Source organism: Lampetra planeri, chromosome 57, assembly GCF_965212315.1.
Source record: "Lampetra planeri chromosome 57, kcLamPlan1.2.h2, whole genome shotgun sequence".
Lineage (NCBI taxonomy): Eukaryota > Metazoa > Chordata > Hyperoartia > Petromyzontiformes > Petromyzontidae > Lampetra > Lampetra planeri.
The window spans coordinates 1,325,043-1,349,937 of record NC_136163.1 but is presented as its reverse complement, the minus strand read 5'-3'; the positions used below and the strand labels follow the sequence as shown (position 1 = coordinate 1,349,937).

The following is a 24,895-nucleotide window of genomic DNA, read 5'->3' as shown; positions in this document are numbered from 1 at the left end:
TATACACACACGGCACTGTCCACCCACTATTGTCGCTCAACATTGTCCACCCAGCATTGTCCACCCAGCAGAGGTGCGTGCACCCACCCGGTGGAGCTCCACGCCGTAGTAGCGGACCAGGTTGGAGTGGTTGATGCCTTCGAAGATCTTGATCTCGTCCGCCGTCTCCTTGATGGTCTTGTGGTCGTTGGGCTGGAACCGAATCTACAGGGCCAGCGAGAACGCACGCACACACGCGCACACGCGCACACGCATTCACACAAAGACAAAGATCCACCGTGTAGTCTCAGCAGGCTGTTGGGGCAACCCCTGTTAGCGAGCACCTACGAAGGCCGGCACGGCACACGAGGGGGTGGGTGGCCAGCACCACGCCCGGCCGCCTTTGTCTTCCCAGTGGCGATGTTTACACACCGCACCAGGTACTCATTTGAGGCTGAGTCGACCTAATCGTCACTGGTGTTGGGCGTGAGCGGGAATCGAACTCGGGCCGCCGGGTTCGTAGCGCAGCGCACCGACCGCTACGCCGCCGTTCTCCACGTGTGAGTACGTGCATCATCGGAACGGAACTAAAACAGAATGACTTCATCGGTACCGAGGCTCCCACAAGGCCACGCGGGAGGGCGCCGGGCACAGTTTGGCGCCGGCCACCAGAGCGGCGGCGGCGGTCGTGTCGCTTCGCTTCTCCGCGGCGAGTAACGACGTCTTTAAAAACAAGCGGCGCTGCTGCTGCTGCTGCTGTTGCTGCTGCTGCGCCTCTCGAAATAAAACGAACGCCGAGCCGCTAGCGCGCTCCGAGATTTGGCGGTGAACGCGATCCACAGCCTGCACACTTTGCAGGCGTCGTCCGAACGGGAAAGGATTTAAAAAGGTCGTCACGGCGCACGATGGGAAGGCGGAGAGAGCACCACGCCCCACCGCCACCACCTGTGTCTCACTAGTGCTGATGTTTACTTGCGCACCAAGGTAGACAATTAATTTGGGGCCGAGTCGACCTAGGGGAAGCCCTCGACTGGTTCAGATAATACAGGGTGTTTCAAAAAGATGGACCCAATTTCAAAGCAGTATATTTCACGATGGCTACATGTTACAATTACACAAAAAGTTCCGAACGGTTTAACGAGTTATCAAGTTTTTTTAACCATTTTATCAATGCTCTCTATGTGCCCTCCACCTGCTGTACGGACAACATCAAGACGATAGTTGAATTCGTCCCAAACGCCTCTCTTCTCACGTTTTCCTCTGAGGTGCGTGCTTGCCCTGTGCTCTTCCCCTTACATCAACAGCAGCCTGCTTCCTCAAATTGTCGGTACCAACGACGAATGCTCTGACATTGGCGGATCAAGGCCAAAAAGCCGTAGAAACGCACGCTGCACCGCAATTACGGATTCAGTCTCGCTGAACTGCAGAACGCAAAACGCCCCTTGTGTGTTGCGGGGTCACCGTCTCGCGAGTGACTGAGGCTAGGGGCTGTTTGTGCGCTGGGAGAGGCATGGAGCGGTAATCATTTGAAACTCTATGCCCCGCCCTCTCTATGCCCCGCCCTCTCTATGCCCCGCCCTCTCTATGACCCGCCCTCTCTATGCCCCGCCCTCTCTATGCCCCGCCCTCTCTATGACCCGCCCTCTCTATGCCCCGCCCTCTCTATGCCCCGCCCTCTCTATGCCCCGCCCTCTTTATGCCCCTCCCTCTCTATACCCCTCCCTCTCTGCCCCGCCCTCTCTATGCCCCTCCCTCTCTATGCCCCTCCCTCTCTGCCCCTCCCTCTCTATACCCCTCCCTCTCTATGCCCCGCCCTCTCTATGCCCCTCCCTCTCTATGCCCCTCCCTCTCTGCCCCGCCCTCTCTATGCCCCTCCCTCTCTATGCCCCTCCCTCTCTGCCCCTCCCTCTCTATACCCCTCCCTCTCTATGCCCCGCCCTCTCTATGCCCCGCCCTCTCTATGCCCCGCCCTCTCTATGCCCCGCCCTCTCTATGCCCCGCCCTTTCAAGTGGTAAGAGTTTCATTCATGAGCGGTTCGTGGCTGCAGAGATATAGCGATTTCAAATCGGGTCCATCGCTTTGAAACACCCTGTATTATCGCCGATGTCGCTCCGCAAGCGGGAATCGAACTTGGGCCGCCGGGTTCGCAGCGCCAACCGCGGCACCGCTCGCTCGGCGAAGCCACAGCGGCCGCGTCCGTGCCGTGGGCCCGTGCCGCCGGCGAGGGAGTCTGCGGCGCTTCGTTCGACGGCCTCTAGGTGCACCTAGCCTGGCACATGCGCACTGGCGGCTGCCCTCTTTGCCGCTGTCGTTACCTCCTTCATGGCCATGAGTTCTCCTGTGTCCACGTTGACGCACGTGTACACCTTTCCGTACTGCCCCTCACCTGGAGATGCACGCACACAGGCACGCACGCGCATAAAGACAAAGTTCCCCCGTATAGCCTTACCAGACTATTAGGGCAAGTGCTGTTAGCGAGCAGGCCCGAAGGCCGGCACGGCACACGAACGCGTGGGTGCCCAGCACCACGCCCGGCCGCCTTTGTCTTTCCAGTGCTGATGTTTACACACCGTACCAGGTACTCATTTAAGGCTGAGTCGACCTAGAGAAAGCCCCGGACCGGTTCAGATAATCGTCACCGGTGTTGGTGGCCGTGAGCGGCAACCGAACTCGGCTCGCCGGGTCTGTGGCTCAGCGGAGCGCTAACCACTGCGCCACCGCTCCCCTACACGGCCAATCACAGGCGCACGCAAACACACACACACACAGGGGAAGGGTGGGCGGAGGGAGGGGGGGGGAAGGAGGGAGGAGGAGGGAGGGGGGGTAGGAGGGAGGGGGGAGGAGGTGGGAGGGGGTAGGATGGAGGGTGGCATCCCTCACCGATCTTGTTGCCCCTCTGCCACTTGAAGGTGACCTTGCGGAGGCCCACGTGCATGAGGTTGTTGATGGCGTGCGGCGTGCTGCACACGCGGCCCACCACACGGCGCCGCTGGCTCTGCGCGTCCAGCTTCTGCTCGAAGCGCGCCATCGCCTTGCGCACGCGCTCCATGCGCCCGCAACGCGAGCTCTCCTCTGCACACGCATGAACGCACATGAACGCACACACATGAACGCACATGCACACGCACACAGCAGTGTTACGAACAAAGATTCTCGCCCCACCTCCTATAGCCTGAACAGACTGTTGGAGCAAGTGCTGTGAGCGAGTAGCAGCACCTACGAAGGCCGGCAGGGCACACGAGGGGGTGGGTGGCCAGCACCACGCCCGGCCGCCTTTGTCTCCCCAGTGGCGATGTTTACTACACACCGTGCCGACCTACGCTCCCCCCAAGATCGATGCAGACAACCGTCACCGTTGTTGGTGTTGGCCGTGAGCGGGAATCGAGCTCGGGTGGTTGGTTTTGTGGTGCAGCGCGCTAACCGCTCCACCATCGCTCCCCCCCCCCCCCCCGTGTAGCCTTAACAGACTGTAGGAGCTCCCCCCTCGACACGCGCACGCACGCACAGACCGGCGAGTATAGGGGGGGAGTACGCGCGGACAGGCACGCGCAACATCACAAGCGCACACGTGCAGACCGCCGTGCTTGCGCACGCGGGCGGGCGCGCGAGCACCGGTGCTGACCGCGAGGACCCTGACCTTTGGCCTCGTTGACGAAGCCCGTCAGCTCCCAGCTGCGGCGCACGGGGGTGGACGTGGCCACGACGAGCGGCTCCCCCCGCGGGAAACTCGGCTCTAGGTGGAGACAACAGTGGGAGACACGGGGAGACACGTGGAGACAAGGGGAGACGCGGGGAGACGCGGGGAGACGCGGGGAGACACGGGGAGACGCGGGGAGACGCGGGGAGACACGGGGAGACACGGGGAGACAAGGGGAGACGCGGGGAGACACGGGGAGACGCGGGGAGACGCGGGGAGACACGTGGAGACAAGGGGAGACGCGGGGAGACGCGGGGAGACGCGGGGAGACACGGGGAGACGCGGGGAGACGCGGGGAGACACGGGGAGACACGGGGAGACAAGGGGAGACGCGGGGAGACACGTGGAGACGCGGGGAGACGCGGGGAGACACAAGGGGAACACGGGGAGACGCGGGGAGACACGGGGAGACACGGGGAGACACGGGGGGGGGGGGATTGAGAACAGAAACAGTGGAGGAGGGAACAGGAGACACAGGGTCACAATTCAACTCAAGAATCAATATTTCGCTTATTCATTTAGCATTGTGCCGATGAAGTGGTAGCGACCTCTCGTGGCTGGAGTAGGGGGTAATCACGTGCACTCGTTAGGTGCGATGCTCACAGGACCGAGAGGCGACGGTCATCAACGAATCGACGCCTCGAGGCACACCACGTCCAGTATGCCCTCCTGCGATGGCCACCTCTCCTGGCGTGCAGGAGATGTTAACTACCTCGCCTGGTCTACAGGAGGCTGTGGGTTCGATGCTCACTCTGACGCCTGCTGCTGTATATTTAGAGTTTGCGTGTCTCTCTCTCTCTCCCCGTGGTCGCGTGGATTTTTCTCAGGGTACTCCGGTTTTTGCCTCCACATTTAAAATCAATGACACCACGCGTTTAAGAGTATTTGACTGCTGCTATGCATTTCCACGTGGTGATGATGATGATGAGCCCACTTCGTTAAGCTATCATTCGTGATGGCCTGGTCGCTTCTGAAAAGATCTACATAGCTCAGTGGGCCTTACCTGGTCAAATAAAAGTTTTTTTCAGTCACGGTGCAGCCTACCAGCGACCAGAGGAGATATAATCAGAAAAATAATAATACTTCAGATATAATAATACAAATAATGATGACGTCAACTTGTAACGCGACGCCACTACCGCCACGCCGTGTTCACTCACCATCAAAGAGAGACAATCCACGGAGGACCAGCAGAGAGAGACATCTCACGGACAAGCAGAGAAAATGTGCGGCATCCAAATGTCCTCTAAAACGTGTGACGTCGAATCGAAATGTGGTTGGATAAATCGGGAGGACCCGGAGAAAAATCCACGGGACCATATTAAGGCGTTATCGGCCAATAATCATCGAGTGCCTGGGAGGAAATCGGAGCACCGCCACCACCGCCGCCACCACCGCCACCACCGCCGCCACCACCACCCCCGCCGCCACCACCACCGTCACCACCATCGCCACCGCCACCACCATCGCCACCACCATCGCCGCCACCACCGTCACCACCACCGTCACCACCACCGCCGCCACCGCCGCCACCACCGCCACCACCACCACCACCGCCACCACCACCGCCGCCACCGCCGCCACCACCGCCACTACCACCATCGCTACTCGGCTTGATCGATGGAAACCCTGGCTGGGCCCTAACCGGGCACAGCCCTGACTAAGCGTGGCTCGGACATCACCCCCCGCCACCCCCCGCCACCCCCCGCCACCCCCTCACCTTCGCGCTCCTCCGTGGGGCTGGAGTGGCGGCTCAGCGACTTGAAGGGCTCGCAGCTGAGGGAGGAGAGGCGGTCGCCCTCCGACAGGCTCAGCACCCTGGGGCACGCGGCGCACGCAACATCACGGTCGTCACACTACCAGCGTTCGTGTCTCTGTACGCACCCCTACGTGTTCACGTGGGTCTCTGTGTGTTCACGTGGGTATCTGTGTGTCTCTGTGTGTTCACGTGGGTCTCTATGTATCTCTGTGTGTCCACGTGGGTCTCTACGTATCTCTTTGAGTCTCTCTGTGTCTCTATGGGTCTACTGCATGGTCCACGGTTTTGGATGCACGGTGACTACTGTGGCTTGTCTTTAATGTATATCCATGGGTCTCTACGAGTCTCTATGCATCTCTAAGGGTCTCCATGCATCTCTATGCATATGTACGTGTCCCTGTGGGTTCACTACATGGTCCACACTTTGGGTTAGACGGCTAAAATTGTCTTTCATGTATCTCCATGTATTTAGAAGGGTCTCTACATCGCTCTGCATCTCTTTGAGTCCCCATGGGTTCTACTACACTGTCACTTGCGTCTTTATCACGCAGCGTCGGCCTGGTGTTGATACTCTGATGTCGTTGAGGGTCACACCGGCCGTCTGCTACGAATGCCAAAGCCAGGAGGTGAGCGATGTATGGGTATCGTACGTGGCGCCTCCTATTCTGGAGAGGGGGCTCGGGTTGGATACCTGATCGGGTCCTGGCTGGAAGAGATGGGCACCGAGACGCTGAACACGGGCGGGTCGCTGTGACAGCGTGGCACGCTGATGGGGCGTGGGCTGTTCCTGTGGATCGCTGGCACGGGGAAACACACGGGGTAGACACGGGGTAGACACGGGTAGACACGGGGTAGACACGGGGCAGACACGGGGTAGACACGTGGTAGACATGGAACATGCACGGGGTAGATACAGGACACACACGGGATACACAGCGCACACACACAAGACAGATACAGGACACACATGGGACAGACACGCGATGAACATGGGCCACACACGTGTCACAAATGGAGGTGGGGGCGGGAGTCGAGAAGCACACGGGAACACACAGAGACACAAAGATTAGAAAAACAGAGACACACCACACACGGACCGCCACAGACACACACCACACACACCACACACACTACACACGGACCGCCACAGACACACACCACACGCTGTGACACGTGTATACGCTTTCTTACGTGCCGGTGCGTGCGTGGCTCTTCGCTAGGTCGACTCAGTCGTAAACGATGACCCCGGCGCGGTGTGTAAACGTCGCTACTAGGGGAGAAAAGGCGGCCGGGTGCGGTGCTGACCACCCACCCCCTCGTGCGCCGTGCCGGCATTCACAGGTGCTACTCGCTAACAGCACAGCACCTGTTAAAGTCTGTACTGGGGATCTTTGATATGTGTGCGTGTGGGGAACGGTGGCGCAGCGGTGAGCACGCGCTGCGTTATGAACCCGGCGATCCGGGTTCAATTCCTCCTCAAGGTCGACGCCAGTGACGATTATCTGAACCGGTGGTGGGCCACCACCGAGTACCCAATGTGGTGTGTAAACATCACCACTGGGGAGACAAAGGCGGCCGGGCGTGGTGCTGGCCACCCACCCCCTCGTGTGCCACAGTGCCGGCCTTCACCGGTGCTACTCGCTAACAGCACTTGCCCCAACAGTCTGCTAAGGCTACACGGGGGCTCTTTGTGTCGGTGTGGGGCTGCAGCAGCGTCGCAGCGTGGGTCCGTACCGACGCCGGGGCTGTGCGGTTTCCCGATCACGTGCAGGATGCAGCTGTTGATGAGCGTCTGCAGACTCTGCGGGGCACAAACAGCGCGGCGCTCATCACCGCCGGGCGGGGGCGTACCAAGGCGGCGCCGGCAGTGCCAAGGCGGCAGAGGTTCGTGGTTCGAATCCGGCGGGCCGCCCCCGTTAGTACTGCGGTCATGGGTATGACTACTGCGTGTTGTCACCGCAAATACCGCCCACCCAGTCACTCACACACACACACACTCAATCACACACACAGCCACTCAATCACACACACACCCACTCACTCAATCACACACACACACCCACCCACCCACTCACCCAGTCACTCACACACACACCCACCCACTCAATAAGACACACACACCCACCCACTCAATCACACACACACACCCACCCACTCAATCAGACACACACCCACTCAATCACACACACACACCCACTCAATCACAACAATAACCATCATTCGCCACTAAGTGGCGGTGACGTCACCACGACTCTTGTGCCAGGCCATGTGCACCTTGAGGCCACGCACACACACACTCAGTCACACACCCACCCACTCAATCACACACACACCCACTCAATCACACACATACACCCACCCACTCAATCACACACACACACACCCACTCAATCAGACACACACCCACTCAATCACACACCCACCCACTTAATCACACACACACACCCACCCACCCACTCAATCACACACACACCAACTAAATCACACACACCCACCCACCCACTCAATCACACACAGCCACCCACCTACTCAATCACACACACCACTCGAAAAGAGGAGGCCCGTGTGTGTGCCCGAATCACGGTCAACTGCATATCACTAAATCGGGATCATGCAGATCACCCGATCCTCCTACTACTGCGACGATAGACTCGCACGATAAGCACAACACCAAATCTACCCAGGTACCATTACTATAATATTTCACACGTGGCAGGCTTTCGCGACCAATATTATCAATAATGAAAGGATTTTTCGTTGTTGTGGGTTCGATCGCGTAAATATAAATGTGTCGTTAAACCCGCCACCACCCGACCACAGCCTAATTATTATTAGGGTTTGTTTTGTTTACGTGACAAACCTTACTAATTGGCCGTGTCGGTTCAAGTTCAAGTTAATTTATTTGGTGTAGCCCCGTGAGCCATTCGGCTCTTGAATGGGGTGCAACCGCAACAAACAAAAAACAAAAACATGAACAAGAAAACATCTTAAAGTGAATATGTGACTATGCGCAAACAAAGAATCCAAGAAAAGACAGCAAAATATTGCAGAACAAGCACCGTACACCAACACTGTGTGCAAAAATCCCAGTGGGATGCAAGTCAAACAACAACAACAACCACAAGACAACTTAGATTAAGGCCATCAGTCTAACTCCGTACTACAACAAACAAACATGGCGGTGGTGGCGGGTTAAACGACACATTCATATTAATATTTACGTGATCTCACCCAAAAAGAAACCTTTATTATGGATGTTATATTATTATAATTATTATAATAATAATAATCAGCGCAGCCGCAGCGCACGATCGTCTCAAAGTGCAACTTCCACCCGCTGACCGCTCGGCCCCAATCCCAGTGTGCTCCGGGAATCGGGGTCACGGGGTCAAAAGGTCGAGGGGAGGTGGACTCACCACAAAGTCCTCCTCGGGCAGAGCGGAGATGAAGGCCGGCTCGATGGCCGTGATGAACTCAAATCCCTGCGTCGCCCACCTGCAAAGATAAAGATCCCCCGTGTAGCCTTTGACAGACGTTAGTGGCAAATGCGGTTAAGCGAGCAGCACCTATGAAGGCCGGCATGGCGCACGAGGGGGTGGGTGGCCAGCACCACGCCCGGCCGCCTTTGTCTCCCCTGGTGGCGATGTTTACACAGCGCACCAGGAACACATTTGAGGCTGAGCCGACCTAGGGGAGGGCACAGGACCGGTCCAGATATTCACCACGGATGTTGGCTGGCCATCAGTGGGAATCGAACTCGGGTTCCCCTGGTTCATAGCACGGTGTTGCACCACTACAACTCATAAAGACAAAGATCCCCCGTATAGGCTTTAGCAGACAGTTGGGGCAAGTGTTGTTAGCGAGCACCCATGCAGGCCTTGACGGCGCACGAGGGGGTGGTTGGCCAGCACCACGCTTGGCAGCCACTGTCTGCCTGAGTGGCGATGTTTACAGGTAAAGTCGACCGAGGTTAGGGCCCAGGACCGATTCAGATAATCGTCCCCAGTGTTGGTGGCCGTGAGCGGGAATCCAACTCGGGTCGCCGGGTGCACAACCACTAAGCGCACAGGCTGAGTGTGTGGCTGTCCTCAAGTGAAAAATGTATGCTGTGACCCGGCACCAAAAGCAACAAACAAAAACCACAATAACAATTTTCCCGTACTGATCAAACACGCGACACTGCCACCATCACCGCACCGTCAACAACCGCGGGCGCCACCACAAGGGAATCACAGAGCGGGATTAGTCGCACCACATGGCCTCATTTCCACCAATCACAGCACGCCAACCCGACCACAAGACGCGGTTACGACCAATTGCGCAGAATGGTCGAGATCACATGACCACAATCAGGGCTTAATTTCGCGGCCGGGTCTGTCCGCCAAAATATTGAACATCGCCGGATCACCACGTTCATCATCTCACTCGCTGTGGCTGCGGCTACCGGTTACCTAACATCAGATGACATCTCGGTGGCTAGGAGATGTTACCTGCCTCGCCTGGTATACAGGAGGTCGCGGGTACGATCGCGACCCCGACACCTGCATATATTTAGAATTTGCGTGTCTCTCTCTCTCTTCCCGTGGTCACGTGGATTTTCCTCCGGGTCCTCCAGTTTTTCCCTCCACATTCAGAATCAATGTGCTCGGCTGCTGTACATTCCCAGTTGATAAGCCACTAAGTTGAGCTATCATTTGTGGCCAGGTGACTTCTGAAAAAGAGCTACGTGGCTCAGTGGGCCTTCGTTGGTAAAATAAAAATAGTTGAGTGGTTTAGTTTCACGTTAATACCAGCGGTACGGAAAATATATCCGCGCCTGGCACACCACCACATCCAGCATATATAACCGAATGCAGTCATCCAGTGACCTGCGAAAATTTTCCGTGAGAAATTAAGCCCTGATAACAATACAAGACGGACAAGACGGAGGCACGGACGGACAGAGGGAAGGGTCAGGCTTGTGATTGGACAGCTAAGCCGCGGTCGGCACCACCTTACACAAGCGCGGCTCCTCACCTCGGTACGACCACCGGCCGCGCGGTCGGCAGCGGTAGCTCGTGCCACAAGCGCCGCTCCCCCCTCGATCCGGCGCGTCACATAAGAGCGTCAACAGAGGTCGTCGCAAAACGTCGCGCGGATTCAACGACGGGCAAAGCCATCACGAGCCAACGTGGGCGACGCGGGGGACCGCGGGGGCCTCCCATCGCCGCGCGAAAACCGGTTCGCAGGAACGCGGTCGCTCGCTCGTTGTCACGGCTCTCTCATCACACGCGCACGCACACACCACGCACGGGCGGACGCACCAGGCAGGAAGACAGTCTGGCAAACTGGCACGGACGGTGACACGGACAGACGGGGAAAGGGACGCGCCAAAACTACAGAAGCACACGACGGACAGCGATGCAGCGCGTCTTGTCTCTCGGGTCAGGCAGTTGGTTGAGAATATCGGCTCTCAAGCTTCCTGCATGTAAATATGTGGTGCTGTGTCAGGTGGGCGGGCGAGCGAGTGAGCGGGCAGGCGAGCGAGTGAGCGAGCGGGCAGATGAGTGAGTGAGTGAGCGAGCGAGTGGGCGAACGACTGTGCGGGCGAGCGAGTGAGCGAGTGGGCGAGTGAGTGAGTGAGTGAGTGAGCGAGTGGGCGAACGACTGTGCGGGCGAGCGAGTGAGTGAGTGGGCAAGTAAATGGGCAAGCGAGTGGGCGAGCAGGCGAGCGGGTGAGTACCTGGGCCGCGTGCCTCGTCCGCTCTCACACTTGCTCAGCACGTACTCCATCCACTTGCGGGCGAAGCTGATGAAGTGGTCGCCCACGCGTTGCCGCGACTCGCCCGACATGAGCCGCACCACCTCCTTGTGGTACTGGGGGGTGGTATGGGGGGGGGGGGGCACGCGGGAGAGAGCCGGGTGAGAGAGTGGAGAGAGTGAGTGTTGGAGAGTGTATTCAGGCGAGTGGGTCGGTGGTTGTGTTGTCGAGTGTATTAGTTTAGTGCCAACCCACATGCATGCACATGCACAAGAAGACACAAAGACAAAGAATCCCTCTAAACAGACCGCTGGGGCAAGTGCCGTTAGCGAGTAGCACCTATGAAGGTCGGCACGGCAACACGTGCGGGTGTGGGTAGCCAGCACCACGCCCGGCCGCCTTTGTCACCGCAACCGCACGTGGGCACGTGGGCACGTGGGCACGTGGGCACGTGGGCACGTGGGCACACGCGTGTCCCGTCGCGTGCTCGACTCGGCCGAGCGGCAGCGCTCGGTGGTTCCAATCCGGCAGGCCGCCCCGGCCGTCACCGCATGTGTGTCAACAACACAATGCGCACACGCGCGTGCGAACACAACACAACACGCACGCACGCGTGCAAACGCACGGTGGCAACCGTACCCACGCCCCGCTCCGTCCCGCTGCCGCCGCGCACCTCAAATCCGAAGTTGAACGCCTGTATCATGGTCTCCTTGTAGTACTGCTGCATGCTGTAGCGCTCCACCTCCTCCATGTCGCCCTCGGCCTCCTGCACGAAGCGTGCGTTCACCTCCTCGATGGAGCCGCTGATCGTGTCGCACAAGCCCAGGGCTTCCACCTGCGCGGCAACGGGCACGAGGGTGCGCAGCGATGGTGAGGGGCGGCGCAACAACATCAGAGACTCCGTGACCGTCATCGCTGTTTGTACTTCTCATCTCAACATCCGATCTTCGCTCGCCGGCCCTTTTACACGTATAAAGCGTCAGCAATTTTATTCTGGTTTCGATCGTGCAGCGCTTCGCGAGGTTCGCTTCTGTGAAGGGCGCAGCACAAAATAAACACGAGTATTCCTATCATCATCCTTCATTATTACTCTGGCGACTTGCCGCTTTGTACAGGCCACGTGATTGGTAGCAGTGCGGTCACCGTGCACGGCTCCCCACGGGTAAATGCGCAGCCCCCGCAGCCGCTCGCTCACGCCACCGCCGTCGCAAGGGGCCTCCCCCCGCGAGAGGTATTTGTTTGGTCTACTCTTCCACGCCCGGACGGACGTGTCGCGCGACCTGCCTTGAGCGCCTCCAGGGCGTGCGCGATGGCGGGCCGTGTGGACGTCTGCTCGCTGTGCAGCCGCACGGCGTAGCAGGCGACGCGCTGGAACGCCTTGCGCTGCTCCTGCAGCACGCCCGAGTGCAGCGCCACCAGCAGCAGGCTGCACACCTGGGGGGGGTCCCGCACCGCACGCGGTCAGGGGTCGCGAGGTCAGGGGTCGCGAGGTCGGGTCGCGAGGTCGGGTCGAGAGGTCGGGTCACGAGGTCAGTTTCCTTGCTGTGGTTGTCCCACCTGATGACGATTGCTTGTGTTGCAATCGAAACGTCGTGATCGATTATTTTTGTTTCTACCTACTGTTCGCATTTTGGCGTTCTCTGGCCTAACTCGGGTGGTGACACAAGGCCATGAAGCAGGTGGTCTCTGGTGTAGGCCAATCAGTTTCAAAGACAATGCCAACGATGTTAACAGACGCATGTTCGCTTGCATGTTTTGCCACAAGCATGCAGACTTGATTCCTCGCAATAGGTGCGTTATTTGGCTCTTGAGCATCGTAACACAGCTCATGTTTTATTGCCAGAAAAGGGTAGCAGCCTATTCTGTCTTTTTCATCATTTTGATCCTGGCAAAAAGGTCCCAGACACATGCCGGGCTGTTGGAAGAGGTGGGGGGAGTCACCCACACTTTACCCCGCCAATCACACGAAAAACCTATTCTATGGTTCACGTAAATATAAAGAATAAAAATAAAGTGATGAAAAATATCACGGCGTTTCGATCGCAACACAAGCAATCGTCAACAGGTGAAAAAATATAGTGGGAGAGCTACTGAGGCAGGAACAACATATTCTTTCTCTCCCGCTAGATTTGCTTGTGTTGCGATCGAAACGTCGTGAAATTTTTCTATCTACGTGGCTTTACCGAAAGACCCAAAGAATATGAATTCCTGCAGTCACGAAAGCTTCAAGTCAAAATTTACACGAAAAACCTGCCAATCACAGACTGTGGTGAACCCATCCGTGAGCCCATTTGTATTATCCCGCTGTTGGGTGGACAGAGGTCGGAGGTCGGAGGTCAGAGATCGGAGGTCAGAGATCGGAGGTCATAGGTCGGAGGTCATAGTCGTGGAGGTGGTCGTGGAGGTGGTGACAGCGGTGGTAATAAGGCAGCAACCAACGAGAGGCTATCGCGGGCACGAACCAACGGAGAGCGACGATGACGACGGCGGCGACGACAGAGCTGTCGCTGCTGCGGCCGTGAGCCTCTCACCTGCACGTCCTGCAGCGTGTTGATGGTCTCCGTGGTGAGGCTGACCCTCATCGTCCGGCCGCACCACTCCGCTCGGCCGCTTCCCCCGCACCCCCCGGCCCCCCCGGCCTCGCCGCCCCGGGGTCCCACGCCGCTCGGCTCCTCCACGACGCTCCCCTCCTCACCCACGGTGCTCCCCTCCTCACCCACAGCGCTCCCCTCCTCACCCACGGCGCTCCCCTCTCCACCCACAGCGCTCCCCTCCTCACCCACGGCGCTCCCCTCCTCACCCACGGCGCTCCCCTCTCCACCCACGGCGCTCCCCTCCTCACCCACGGCGCTCCCCTCCTCACCCACGGCGCTCCCCTCTCCACCCACGGCGCTCCCCTCCTCACCCACGGCGCTCCCCTCCTCGCCCACGGCGCTCCCCTCCTCACCCACGGCGCTCCCCTCCTCACCCACGGCGCTCCCCTCCTCACCCACGGCGCTCCCCTCCTCACCCACGGCGCTCCCCTCCTCACCCACGGCGCTCCCCTCCTCACCCACGGCGCTCCCCTCCTCACCCACGGCGCTCCCCTCCTCACCCACGGCGCTCCCCTCCTCACCCACGGCGCTCCGCTCTTCCCTCCTCCTCGTCCTCGCTTCTTCGCCGAGTCTCATCCCCTTTTCCGTCCGGTCGCCCTCTTCTCTCCACCGTCTCCTCTCCTCCTCGAGGCTTCTCGCCTCTTCACCCCGGTCTCGTCGTTCCTCCTCGCAACCGCCACCAACGCCGCCGTCACCACCGTCACCACCGTCACCGCCACCAACGCCACCGCCGCCACCATCACCGCCCTCGTCGCCCTCGTCGTACGTGGCCAGAAAGTCCTCTCCGCTTGCGCCGGGCTCCTCCACAGCGCCGCTGCCATTTCCACGTCCGGGCTGCTCCTGCTGCTGCTCCTGCTGCTGCTCCTGCTGCTGCTGCTCGTGGTGCCCGTGGTGACGGTGGTGTCGGCAGCCGGCGGCACCGCCCGCCCCGCCCCGCGGCCGCAGCAGCAGCAGGTAGCCGCCGGCGGCCGCGGGGCCCTCCAGACCCGAGCAGTCGCGCCCGCAGGCGGCGCTGAGCAGCTGCAGCACCAGCGGCCGGTGCTCGCCGAGCGGCGCCGGCACGAACACCTGCACGGGCTCCAGGTCCTCCAGCAGCACCTGCGGGAGCGCGAGAAGGGTGGGGGGGAGCGCACGGTCACACTGCGCTGAGGATCCCCGATAAAGTGGAAACCGCTACGGGGGGCGGTAGAGGTGTAGCAGGAAGCTCGGGGGAAGCGGAAAGCGCCGAGCTGGCACCGCTGGGCTCCTGCTGGGTGTGGGGTGGCTGGTGCGTTGTGGGGGTGGCGTGCGCCGAGTGGTGCATTGTGTCGGCGTGGCGTGGTGAACTTGAGTGTGGGTGGCTGGTTTGTTTACATGATGTGTATGTAGGACAGGTAGGTGAGCACGTGTGGGAGCGCGTGTGTGAATGCGTGCGGGTGACAGTGTGGAGGTGAGCGTGCGTGTGTGGGTGAGGGTGTGGGGTGAGCTCGTGTGTGGGTGAGCTCGTGTATGGGTGAGGGCGTGTGGGTGAGCTCGTGTGTGTGTGTGTATGGGTGTGTGTGGGTGAGCTTGTGTGTGTGGGTGAGGGTGTGTGGGTGAGGGTGTGTGTGGGTGAGGGTGTGTGTGGGTGTGTGTGTGAGGGTGTGTGTGTGTGTGGGTGTGTGAGGGTGTGTGTGTGTGGGTGAGGGTGTGTGGGTGAGGGTGTGTGTGTGTGTGGGTGTGTGATGGTGTGTGTGTGAGGGTGTGTGGGTGAGGGTGTGTGAGGGTGTGTGTGTGAGGGTGTGTGGGTGAGGGTGTGTGAGGGTGTGTGTGTGTGGGTGTGTGGGTGAGGGTGTGTGAGGGTGTGTGTGTGTGTGGGTGAGGGTGTGTGTGTGTGTGGGTGTGTGTGGGTGTGTGGGTGAGGGTGTGTGTGTGTGTGGGTGTGTGTGGGTGTGTGGGTGAGGGTGTGTGTGTGTGTGGGTGTGTGAGGGTGTGTGGGTGAGGGTGTGTGGGTGAGCTCGCGTGTGGGTCAGCGTGCCACGTGTGTGGCGAGGGCTGGCTGTGCCGCGTACCTTGACGTGGCCGCTCGTCGCCAGGAGATGGAGCAGCTCATCCACCGACGACGATAAAACAAACTCGGCAGCCAGGCCCAGATCCTGACGCACAGACACACAGACACACACAGACACACACAGACACACAGACACACACAGACACACAGACACACACAGACACACAGACACACAGACACACAGACACACACACAGACACACACATACACACACAGACACACAGACACACACACACACAGACAGACACACACAGACACACACATACACACACAGACACACACACACACAGACAAACATGCACACACAGACACACACAGACACACAAACACAGACACACACAAACACACACAGACACACATACACACACAGACACACACAGAATCAGAATCTGTATCTATCCTGTAGGAATCTTACGAACTATGAAGCTCTTTTTAACAAATGGCCAGAACACAAAGACAAAGATCCCCCGTGTAGCCTTAATAGACTTTTGGGGCAAGCGCTGTTAGCGAGCACCTATGAAGGTCGGCACGGCACACGAGGGGGTGGGTGGCCAACACCACGCCCGGCCGCCTTTGTCTCCCCAGTGGCGATGTTTACACACCGCACCAGGTTCTCATTTGAGGCTGAGTCGAACTAGGGGAGGCCCAGGGCCGGTTCAGATATTCGTCACCGGTGTTGGCCGTGAGCGGGAATCGAACCCCGGGAGGCCTGGATCTTTGCGAAGCGCAGCGCTCAGCGCTGCGCTCACTCTGCACGTGCACACCCACACACGTCGTCACCAGACACACGCGCTTGGCACTCCCATTGACACCCGGACGGACGCACTCACGTGCACAAAGACAAATATCCCTCGTGTGGCCTTCACAAACTTTTGGGACAAGTGCCGTTTTGCGAACGCCTGTCAAGGCCAAAAAGGCGCGCAAAAGAGGGGTGGGTGGCCAGCAGCACCCCCGGCCGCCTTTGTCTCCCCCAGGCTGACTCCCACGCGCACTCCAGGCTCTCACGGAGCGCACGCCGGGGCGCGCCTACGTCACGGCAAGGTGGCAGCACAGAGAGGAGTGAGCGGCGGGACCTTCTTGAGCATCTTGGCGAAGCCGAGAGCCTTGGAGGCTCGCTCGCGCGCCTCGTGGAAGAGCTCCTTCACGGCTCGGCACGTCTCGATCACGGAGCGCCTGCAGCGCAGGCCACACCCGGGGAGACGATGCCGGGGAGACACGCGTGACGTGGGGAGAGACACAGACACGTGACGCGGGCAGAGACACACACACACACGCAGAGGGAGGGGAGTGAGACACACACAGGGTGAGACACACACACACGCAGGAAGAGACACACACACGCAGGGAGAGGGGAATGATACACACACAGGGTGAGACACACACGCAGGGAGAGACACACACACACACGCAGGGAGAGGGGAGTGACACACACACAGGGTGAGACACACACACACAGAGAGGGGAGTGACACACACACAGGGTGAGACACACACACACACGCAGGAAGAGACACACACACACACAGGGAGAGGGGAGTGATACACACACAGGGAGAGACACACACACACACGCAGGAAGAGACACACACACACACAGGGAGAGGGGAGTGACACACACACAGGGTGAGACACACACACAGAGAGAGGGGAGTGACACACACACAGGGTGAGACACACACACACACGCAGGGAGAGACACACACAGAGTAACACACACAGAGTAACACACACAGAGTAACACATATAGAGTAACACACACACAGAGTATCACACACAGAGTAACACACACACAGAGTATCACACACAGAGTAACACACACAGAGTATCACACACAGAGTAACACACACAGAGTAACACACACAGAGTAACACATATAGAGTAACACACACACAGAGTATCACACACAGAGTAACACACACAGAGTATCACACACAGAGTAACACACACAGAGTATCACACACAGAGTAACACACACAGAGTAACACACACAGAGTAACACACACAGAGTAACACACACACAGAGTATCACACACAGAGTAACACACACACAGAGTATCACACACAGAGTAACACACACAGAGTATCACACACAGAGTAACACACATAGAGTCACACAAAGATGAAAAAAGATCCCCCATATAGCCTTAACAGACTGTAGGGGCAAGTGCTGTTAGCGAGCACCTATGAAGGCCGGAACGGTACACGAGGGGGTGGGTGGCTAGCACCACGCCCTACCGCCTTTGTCTCCCCAGTGGCGATGCTTACACACCGCACCAGGTACTCATTTAAGGCTGAGTCGACCTAGGGGAGGCCCAGGACCTGTTCAGATAATCGTCACTGGTGTTGGCCGTGAGCGGGAATCGAACCCGGGTCGCCAGGTTCATAGCGCAGCGCGTTAACCACTACACTACCGCTCCCCACTAGAGTCACACACACAGTACACACAGTACACACAGTCACACACACAGTACACACACACACACAGAGTAACACACACAGAGTAACACACACACACGAGAGACAGAGAGATATTGGCGGTGTGGCTGACCGGATGCCGTCGGACTACACGCTGTGCAGCTCGGAGCAAAGTACACACACAGTACACACACACACACAGTACACACACAGTACACATACAGTACACACAGTACACACACAGTACACACACACAGTACACACACAGTACACACACACACAGAGTAACACACACACACAGTACACACACACAGTACACACACAGAGTAACACACAGTACACACACACAGTACACACACAGTACACACACATACACACAGAGTAACACACACACACGAGAGACAGAGAGATATTGGCGGTGTGGCTGACCGGATGCCGTCGGACTGCACGCTGTCGTTGGGGCTCACGTGCAGCTCCGAGCACAGGCGGCGCGCCCCGTGGCGCAGGAAGTCGCCCGTGGACTGCAGCAGCTCGCGAGCGATGTCACTGCGGCGACGAGAGCGGGGAACGGACGTCGACGCGGGCCCACGTCAACACCACGGGGTGGGCCAGCGGGTGGGTGGGTGAGAGGGTGGGCCAGTGGGTGGGCGAGCGGGTGAGTGGGTGGGTGAGCGAGCGGGTGGGTGGGTGAGAGGGTGAGAGGGTGAGCGAGCGGGTGGGCCAGTGGGTGAGTGGGTGGGTGAGCGAGCGGGTGGGTGAGCAGGTGGGTGAGAGGGTGGGTGAGGGGGTAGGTGATGGATTAGCCGAGCGGGTGGGCGCGCGGGTAGGTGAGTGGGTGGGCGCGCAGGTAGGTGAGCGGGTTGGTGAGCGGGTGGGTGAGCGGGTGGGCCAGCGGGTGGGTGGGTGGGTGAGTGAGCGAGCGGGTGGGTGAGTGGGTGAGTGGGTGAGCGAGCGGGTGGGCCAGTGGGTGGGCGAGCGGGTGAGTGGGTGGGTGAGCGAGCGGGTGGGTGAGCAGGTGGGTGAGAGGGTGGGTGAGGGGGTAGGTGAGGGGGTAGGTGATGGATTAGCCGAGCGGGTGGGCGCGCGGGTAGGTGAGTGGGTGGGCGTGCAGGTAGGTGAGCGGGTTGGTGAGCGGGTGGGTGAGCGGGTGGGTGAGCGGGTGGGTGGGCGGGTGGGTGAGCGGGTGGGTGAGCGGGTGGGTGGGTGAGCGGGTGGGTGAGAGGGTGGGCGAGCGGGTGGGTGAGTGGGTGGGCACGCAGGTGGGTGAGCAGGTGGGTGAGCGAGCGGGTGGGCGAGCGGGTGGGTGAGCGGGTGGGTGAGTGGGTGGGTGAGCGGGTGGGTGAGAGGGTGGGTGAGCGGGTGAGCGAGCGGGTGGGTGAGCGTGTGGGTGAGGGGGTAGGTGAATGCCGCACCAGAAGAGGGTGCCGGCCTGCGCCTCTCCCCCGCGCACGAGTGGCACCACCTGCTTGCTGAAGCCCCACTCCTCCTCCAGCAGGTTCTTGAGGCCATACGAGGCCTGGGGCAGGTGCTGCAGCATGCTGATCCAGCTCTGGATGTACTCGTAGTACACCTGCATAGAGACAAAGGTCCCCCGTATAGCCTTCACCGACTGTTGGGGAAAGTGCCGCGAGCGAGTAGCACCACCTACGGAGGCCCAGGCATGTCGCACCAGGGGGTGGGTGGCCAGCAATCACGTCTGGCCGGCCAGACGCGATGCGAGTTGCGATGTTTGAGGCTCGTTTGAGGCTGAGTCGACGTCGGGGAGAACCAGGAGCAGGTTGAGATAATCGTCACTGGTGTTGGTGGCCGTGAGAGAGAATCGAACTCGGCTGGCCGGGTAAGTGGCGCAGCGCACTACCTGCTACACTCCATGCAGACAACAAGAACCGCCGCCATCCGCCACTAAGTGGCGGTGACGTCACCACGGCGCTTGTGCCAGGCCAGCTGCTCTTTAAGGCCACGTGAAGTGTCACAACTTGCACTTGGCAGGAGGTCACGGGACATAAACAGATGCCATGGGTCGACTGACTGAGATGACCGAAAGATGCACCACCTGTGCCCCCCTACTGTACCAACTTGCGGACACACAGACACGTGCACACACGCACACACGCACACACGCACACACACACACACGCACACACGCTCACGTCCCTTTTCCACTGGTCCATGCGAGCCGAGCCGTGACGGCACCGTGGTGCGCTGCCGGCCTCACTCGGTGCCAAAACCTGCCCCGGGGCCAAGCAGGGCCGGGCTGTCCTCTGCGCGAGACGACCTGGCGACTCCGCTTCGCTTGTAGGTGGTTGTGGTGGTTGTGGTGGCGGTGGTGGTGGGGGTCAGAGTGGTGTTGATAGTGGTGGTGGCGATGGTGGCAGTGGTGGTGGTAATAGTGGTGTTGATGACAGTGGTGATTTAAATGGTGGTGGTAGTGGTGGTAGTGACAGCGGTGGTGGTGATAGCGGTGTTGATAGTGGTGGTGGTGATAGTGGTAGCGGGGATAGTGGTGGTGGTGGTGTTGACAGCAGTGGAGGCGGTGGCGTTGTTGTTGTCGACGCTCGCGCTCTCACGGTGATGGTGGTGGTGATGGTGGTGATGGTGGTGATAGTGGTGGTGATGGTGGTGATGGTGGTGATAGTGGTGGTGGTGATGGTGGTGGTGGTGATGGTGGTGATGGTGGTAGTGATGGTGGTGATGGTGGTGATGGTGGTGGTGGTGTTGTTGTCGACGCCCTCACGGTGATAGTGGTGGTGATGGTGGTGATGGTGGTGATGGTGGTGATAGTGGTGGTGGTGATGGTGGTGGTGGTGATGGTGGTGGTGATGGTGGTGGTGTTGTTGTCGACGCTCTCACGGTGAGCATCTTCTGGAGGTCGTCCTCGAACTCGTCGATGTCCTGCTCGGGCTCGGGCTGCTCCCCCTCGAGCACCGAGTGCGTCATCAGCTGGTAGTACTGCTTCACGATGAGGCCGCCCTTGATCACCTCCTTGCACTCTCGCACGAGCTGCACACGCACACGCACGCGCACGGAGAGACGCACGGAGAGACGCACGGAGAGACGCACGGAGAGACGCACGGAGAGACGCGCGTCCCCAAATGGGGCCTTCAACAGGCTGTGGGGGGCAGGTGCTGTTGGCGAGCAGCACTTGTCAACATTTTCACGGCGCACCACGGGATGTTGTGGCAAGCGCCACGCCCGGCCAACGCACACACGCGCGCGGGCACACAAAGACAAAGATCCCCCGTATAGCCTTAACAGACTGTAGAGGCAAGTGCTGTTAGCGAGCACCTACGAAGGCCGGAACGGTACACGAGGGGGTGGGTGGCCAGCACCACGCCCGACCGCCTTTGTCCCCCTAGTCGTGATGTTTGCACATCGCACCAGGTACTCATTTGAGGCTGAGTCGACCTAGGGGAGGCCTGGGACCGGTTCAGATAATCGTCACTGATATTGGCCGTGAGCGGGAATCGAACCCGTGTCGCCGGGTTCATAGCGCAGCGTAGCGCTAACCGCTACACCACCGCTCCCCACGGGCACACACACACACGGGCACACACACGCGCGCGGGCACACACACACACGCGCATGGGCACACACACACGCGCGCGGGCACACATACACGCGCGCGCGGGCACACATACACGCGCGCACGGGCACACATACACGCGCGCACGGGCACACACACACACAAACACACGCACGGACACACACACGCAGGGCACACTCACACACGCACGGGCACACACACACACACACACGCGCGCGTGCGTGCGAGCGTGCACCTGCTTGACGCTGAGCAGCGAGGGCTCGCCCGCGGGCCTCTGCTCGAGGCGCAGCTTGAGGCACTCGTGGACGACGTTGAGGAGGATGCGGCACAGCACGAGATACGCGGGCCGGAACGACGGCAGGCCCATGCGCTCCAGCTCGGCCAGCAGCTGGCGCCCGGCCTCCCCTCCCCCATCCCCCTCCTCCCCCTCCTCCCCCTCCCCCCCCTCGCCCGGAGGGGCAGCGGCGCACTCCTGCAGGGTGAGCCGCTCCAGCAGCTCGGGGAGGTAGTCCTGGGGGCTGCCGCCCAGCGCCAGCTCACTGTCCTGTGGGACACGGCGGCCATGGTCTATCCGCCGCTGGGTCAAGGTCGTCCTGGCTGGGTGGGTGGTTCGCCGGGTTGGTGGCCGGGTCGGTAGGAGGGTGTGTGGGTGGGTACGTGTGTGGGTTGGTCGGTGAGCAGGTGTGTCGGTCGACTCAGCCTCAAACGAGTACCTGGTGCAGTGTCCAATCATCACTATTGGGGAGACAAAGGCGGCCGAGCGTGGTGCTAACCACCCCACTGGGCCTTCAGAGGTGCGACTCGCTAACAGCACTTTCCCCGCCAGTCTGTGAAGGCTACACGGTGGACTGTTGAGGCAAGCGCTGTTAGCGAGTTGCCGGCACTGTGGCACACAAAGGGGTGGTTGGCCAGCACCACGCCTGGCCACCTTTGGACGAGGTACTTATTTGAGGCCGAGTTGACCTAGAGGAGGCCCAGGACCAGTTCAAATTATCGTCACTGTGGTGTTAGTCGTGAGCGGGAATCGAACTCGGGTCGCCGGATTCATAGCGCAGCGTGCTAACCTCTCCACTACCGAACACACGCACAGATACAAGCACACACATAGATACACACGCACACTCACACACAGAAACACACGCACACTCACACGGAGACACGCACGTATATACACACATGCACAAAGAAACACCCGCACATAGACACACCCACACATATGCACATAGACACACACACAAGCAGACGACACACACACACATAGATGCAAAACACACGTACACACGCACATAGACACACACACACACGCACGTAGACACACGCACACAGACACACACACAAGCACACAGATACACACACACGGGCACAGAGACACACACACACGGGCACAGAGACACACACACATGGGCACAGAGACACACACACACGCACATAGACACACACGCGCACATAGACACACACACACGCACAGACACACACATGCACATAGACAAAGACACACACGGAGACAGAGACACACACGCACACAGACAAACACACGCACACAGACCCACACACACGCACATAGACACACACACACACGCACACAGACACACACACGCGCACATAGACACACACACACAGACACACACACGCACATAAACAAAGACACATACACACGGAGACAGAGACACAACAACAACAACAACCGCCATTCGCCACTAAGTGGCGGTGACGTCACCACGACGCTTGTGCCAGGCCATGTGCACCTTGAGGCCACGTGAAGTGTCGAACGCCCGCTGGCAGGAGGTCACGGGGCAGACCCAGGTGCCACGGGTCGACTGACCGAGATGACCGAGATGACTGACTGATGCACCACCTGTGCCCCCTACTGTGCCAACTTGCTGTGCTTTAGCCACCCGGCGCTCCGCTCGTTGTTGTGAGCGTCGCTCCTCCGCCCTCCGTTGTTGTTGGAGGGCGACTGCCTCCAACTGCCCAGTAGCGTCCTTCACGAGCCTCCTCCACTGAGGCCGATCTTGACACCGCTGGTACCAGTCATCGGCAAGTCCACTCAGCTCCACGTCCTCCTGTACCACATCACTCCATCTCTTCTCTAGCCCGTGCCGCGCCCGTTTAGCCCCCTCGATCCGGCCGAACAAAAGCTGCTTAGGCATGCGGTGGCTGGGCATGCGGGCTACATGACCCAGCCAACGCAGCCTTGCCTGCCGGAGGAGCTCACTGATGGGACTTTGCCCAGATCTTTCAAGGACTTGTGAGCTCCTCACACAATCCAGCCTGGTTAAACCCAGGATGGATCGTAGGCAGGCCAGCCTAAATGTTTCCAACCGGCGAAGATGCTCCACTAGGGGGGTCCACGTTTCGCAAGCGTAGAGAAGGGAGGGAATGACCGTGGCCGAAAAGACCTGAAGCTTCGTGCGGAGCGACAGACCAGGTAGCTTCCACACAGCGTTACGCAACCGATGAAAAGATATTGCCGCTCGACTGATTCGGAGTGAGACCTCTGCTGATAAACTGGAGCCGGTCATAAGCACACTGCCCAGGTATGGGAAACTCTCCACTCTCTCCACAACTGCCCCATCACCAATTGGGAGTTGTGGGGGTGGAGTGTCCGATGGTACAAAATACCCAGGCAGGTGCTTAGTTTTGGTGCGGCTGATGGTAAGGCCCCACCTCTTAGTGGCACGCTCCAGTCTCAGCAGCAGCGTCTCCAACTCCTCTTCTGAATGAGCAGCTATTACCAAATCATCGGCATACATAACGTGGTTGACCAATAGGGAGCCATCCCTTGATCGCACCCGGGCGTCGATCAGCCTCCCATTATATCTGTACCAAATGGAAATTCCCCCGGTACAGCTATTGAAGGCTTCACGAACTACGCAGTCGAAATAGATGTTAAATAATGTGGGAGCCAGAGGACATCCCTGTCGCACCCCAAGGTGTACAGGGAAAGGCTCCGACTCCCGGCCACGTAGTTTTACCCGGGCCCGCTCACCATCATGAAGGTCCTTAATAATCGTGAGCAGAGGGTCAGGGACTCCGAAAGCACGAAGAACAAGCCAGAGCCCAGTCCTACTGATGGTATCATAGGCCTTGACCAGGTCAATAAAGCAGAGATGTAGGTCTTTTTGGAATTCCCTACAC

At 59.3% G+C, this 24,895-nt stretch overlaps 1 protein-coding gene across 1 annotated transcript in view; it reads right to left on the bottom strand.

The window, feature by feature from the left end:
- The window catches only part of MAP3K4 (mitogen-activated protein kinase kinase kinase 4), an 85,099-nt gene that overhangs the window by 4,446 nt on the left and 55,758 nt on the right, over positions 1-24,895 (bottom strand). The window contains exons 7-25 of the mRNA XM_078618316.1: positions 21,993-22,301; positions 21,064-21,213; positions 19,626-19,783; positions 18,643-18,759; positions 16,873-16,972; positions 15,801-15,884; positions 14,221-14,868; positions 13,708-13,929; positions 12,461-12,610; positions 11,850-12,011; positions 11,159-11,292; positions 8,853-8,931; positions 7,171-7,237; positions 6,128-6,233; positions 5,398-5,495; positions 3,618-3,713; positions 2,861-3,052; positions 2,296-2,366; positions 88-204 (exon numbers count right to left, since the gene is read on the bottom strand). Coding sequence (XP_078474442.1) covers positions 88-204; positions 2,296-2,366; positions 2,861-3,052; positions 3,618-3,713; positions 5,398-5,495; positions 6,128-6,233; positions 7,171-7,237; positions 8,853-8,931; positions 11,159-11,292; positions 11,850-12,011; positions 12,461-12,610; positions 13,708-13,929; positions 14,221-14,868; positions 15,801-15,884; positions 16,873-16,972; positions 18,643-18,759; positions 19,626-19,783; positions 21,064-21,213; positions 21,993-22,301 — 3,060 coding nt within the window. The remainder of the gene's footprint in view (positions 1-87; positions 205-2,295; positions 2,367-2,860; positions 3,053-3,617; positions 3,714-5,397; positions 5,496-6,127; positions 6,234-7,170; positions 7,238-8,852; positions 8,932-11,158; positions 11,293-11,849; positions 12,012-12,460; positions 12,611-13,707; positions 13,930-14,220; positions 14,869-15,800; positions 15,885-16,872; positions 16,973-18,642; positions 18,760-19,625; positions 19,784-21,063; positions 21,214-21,992; positions 22,302-24,895) is intronic.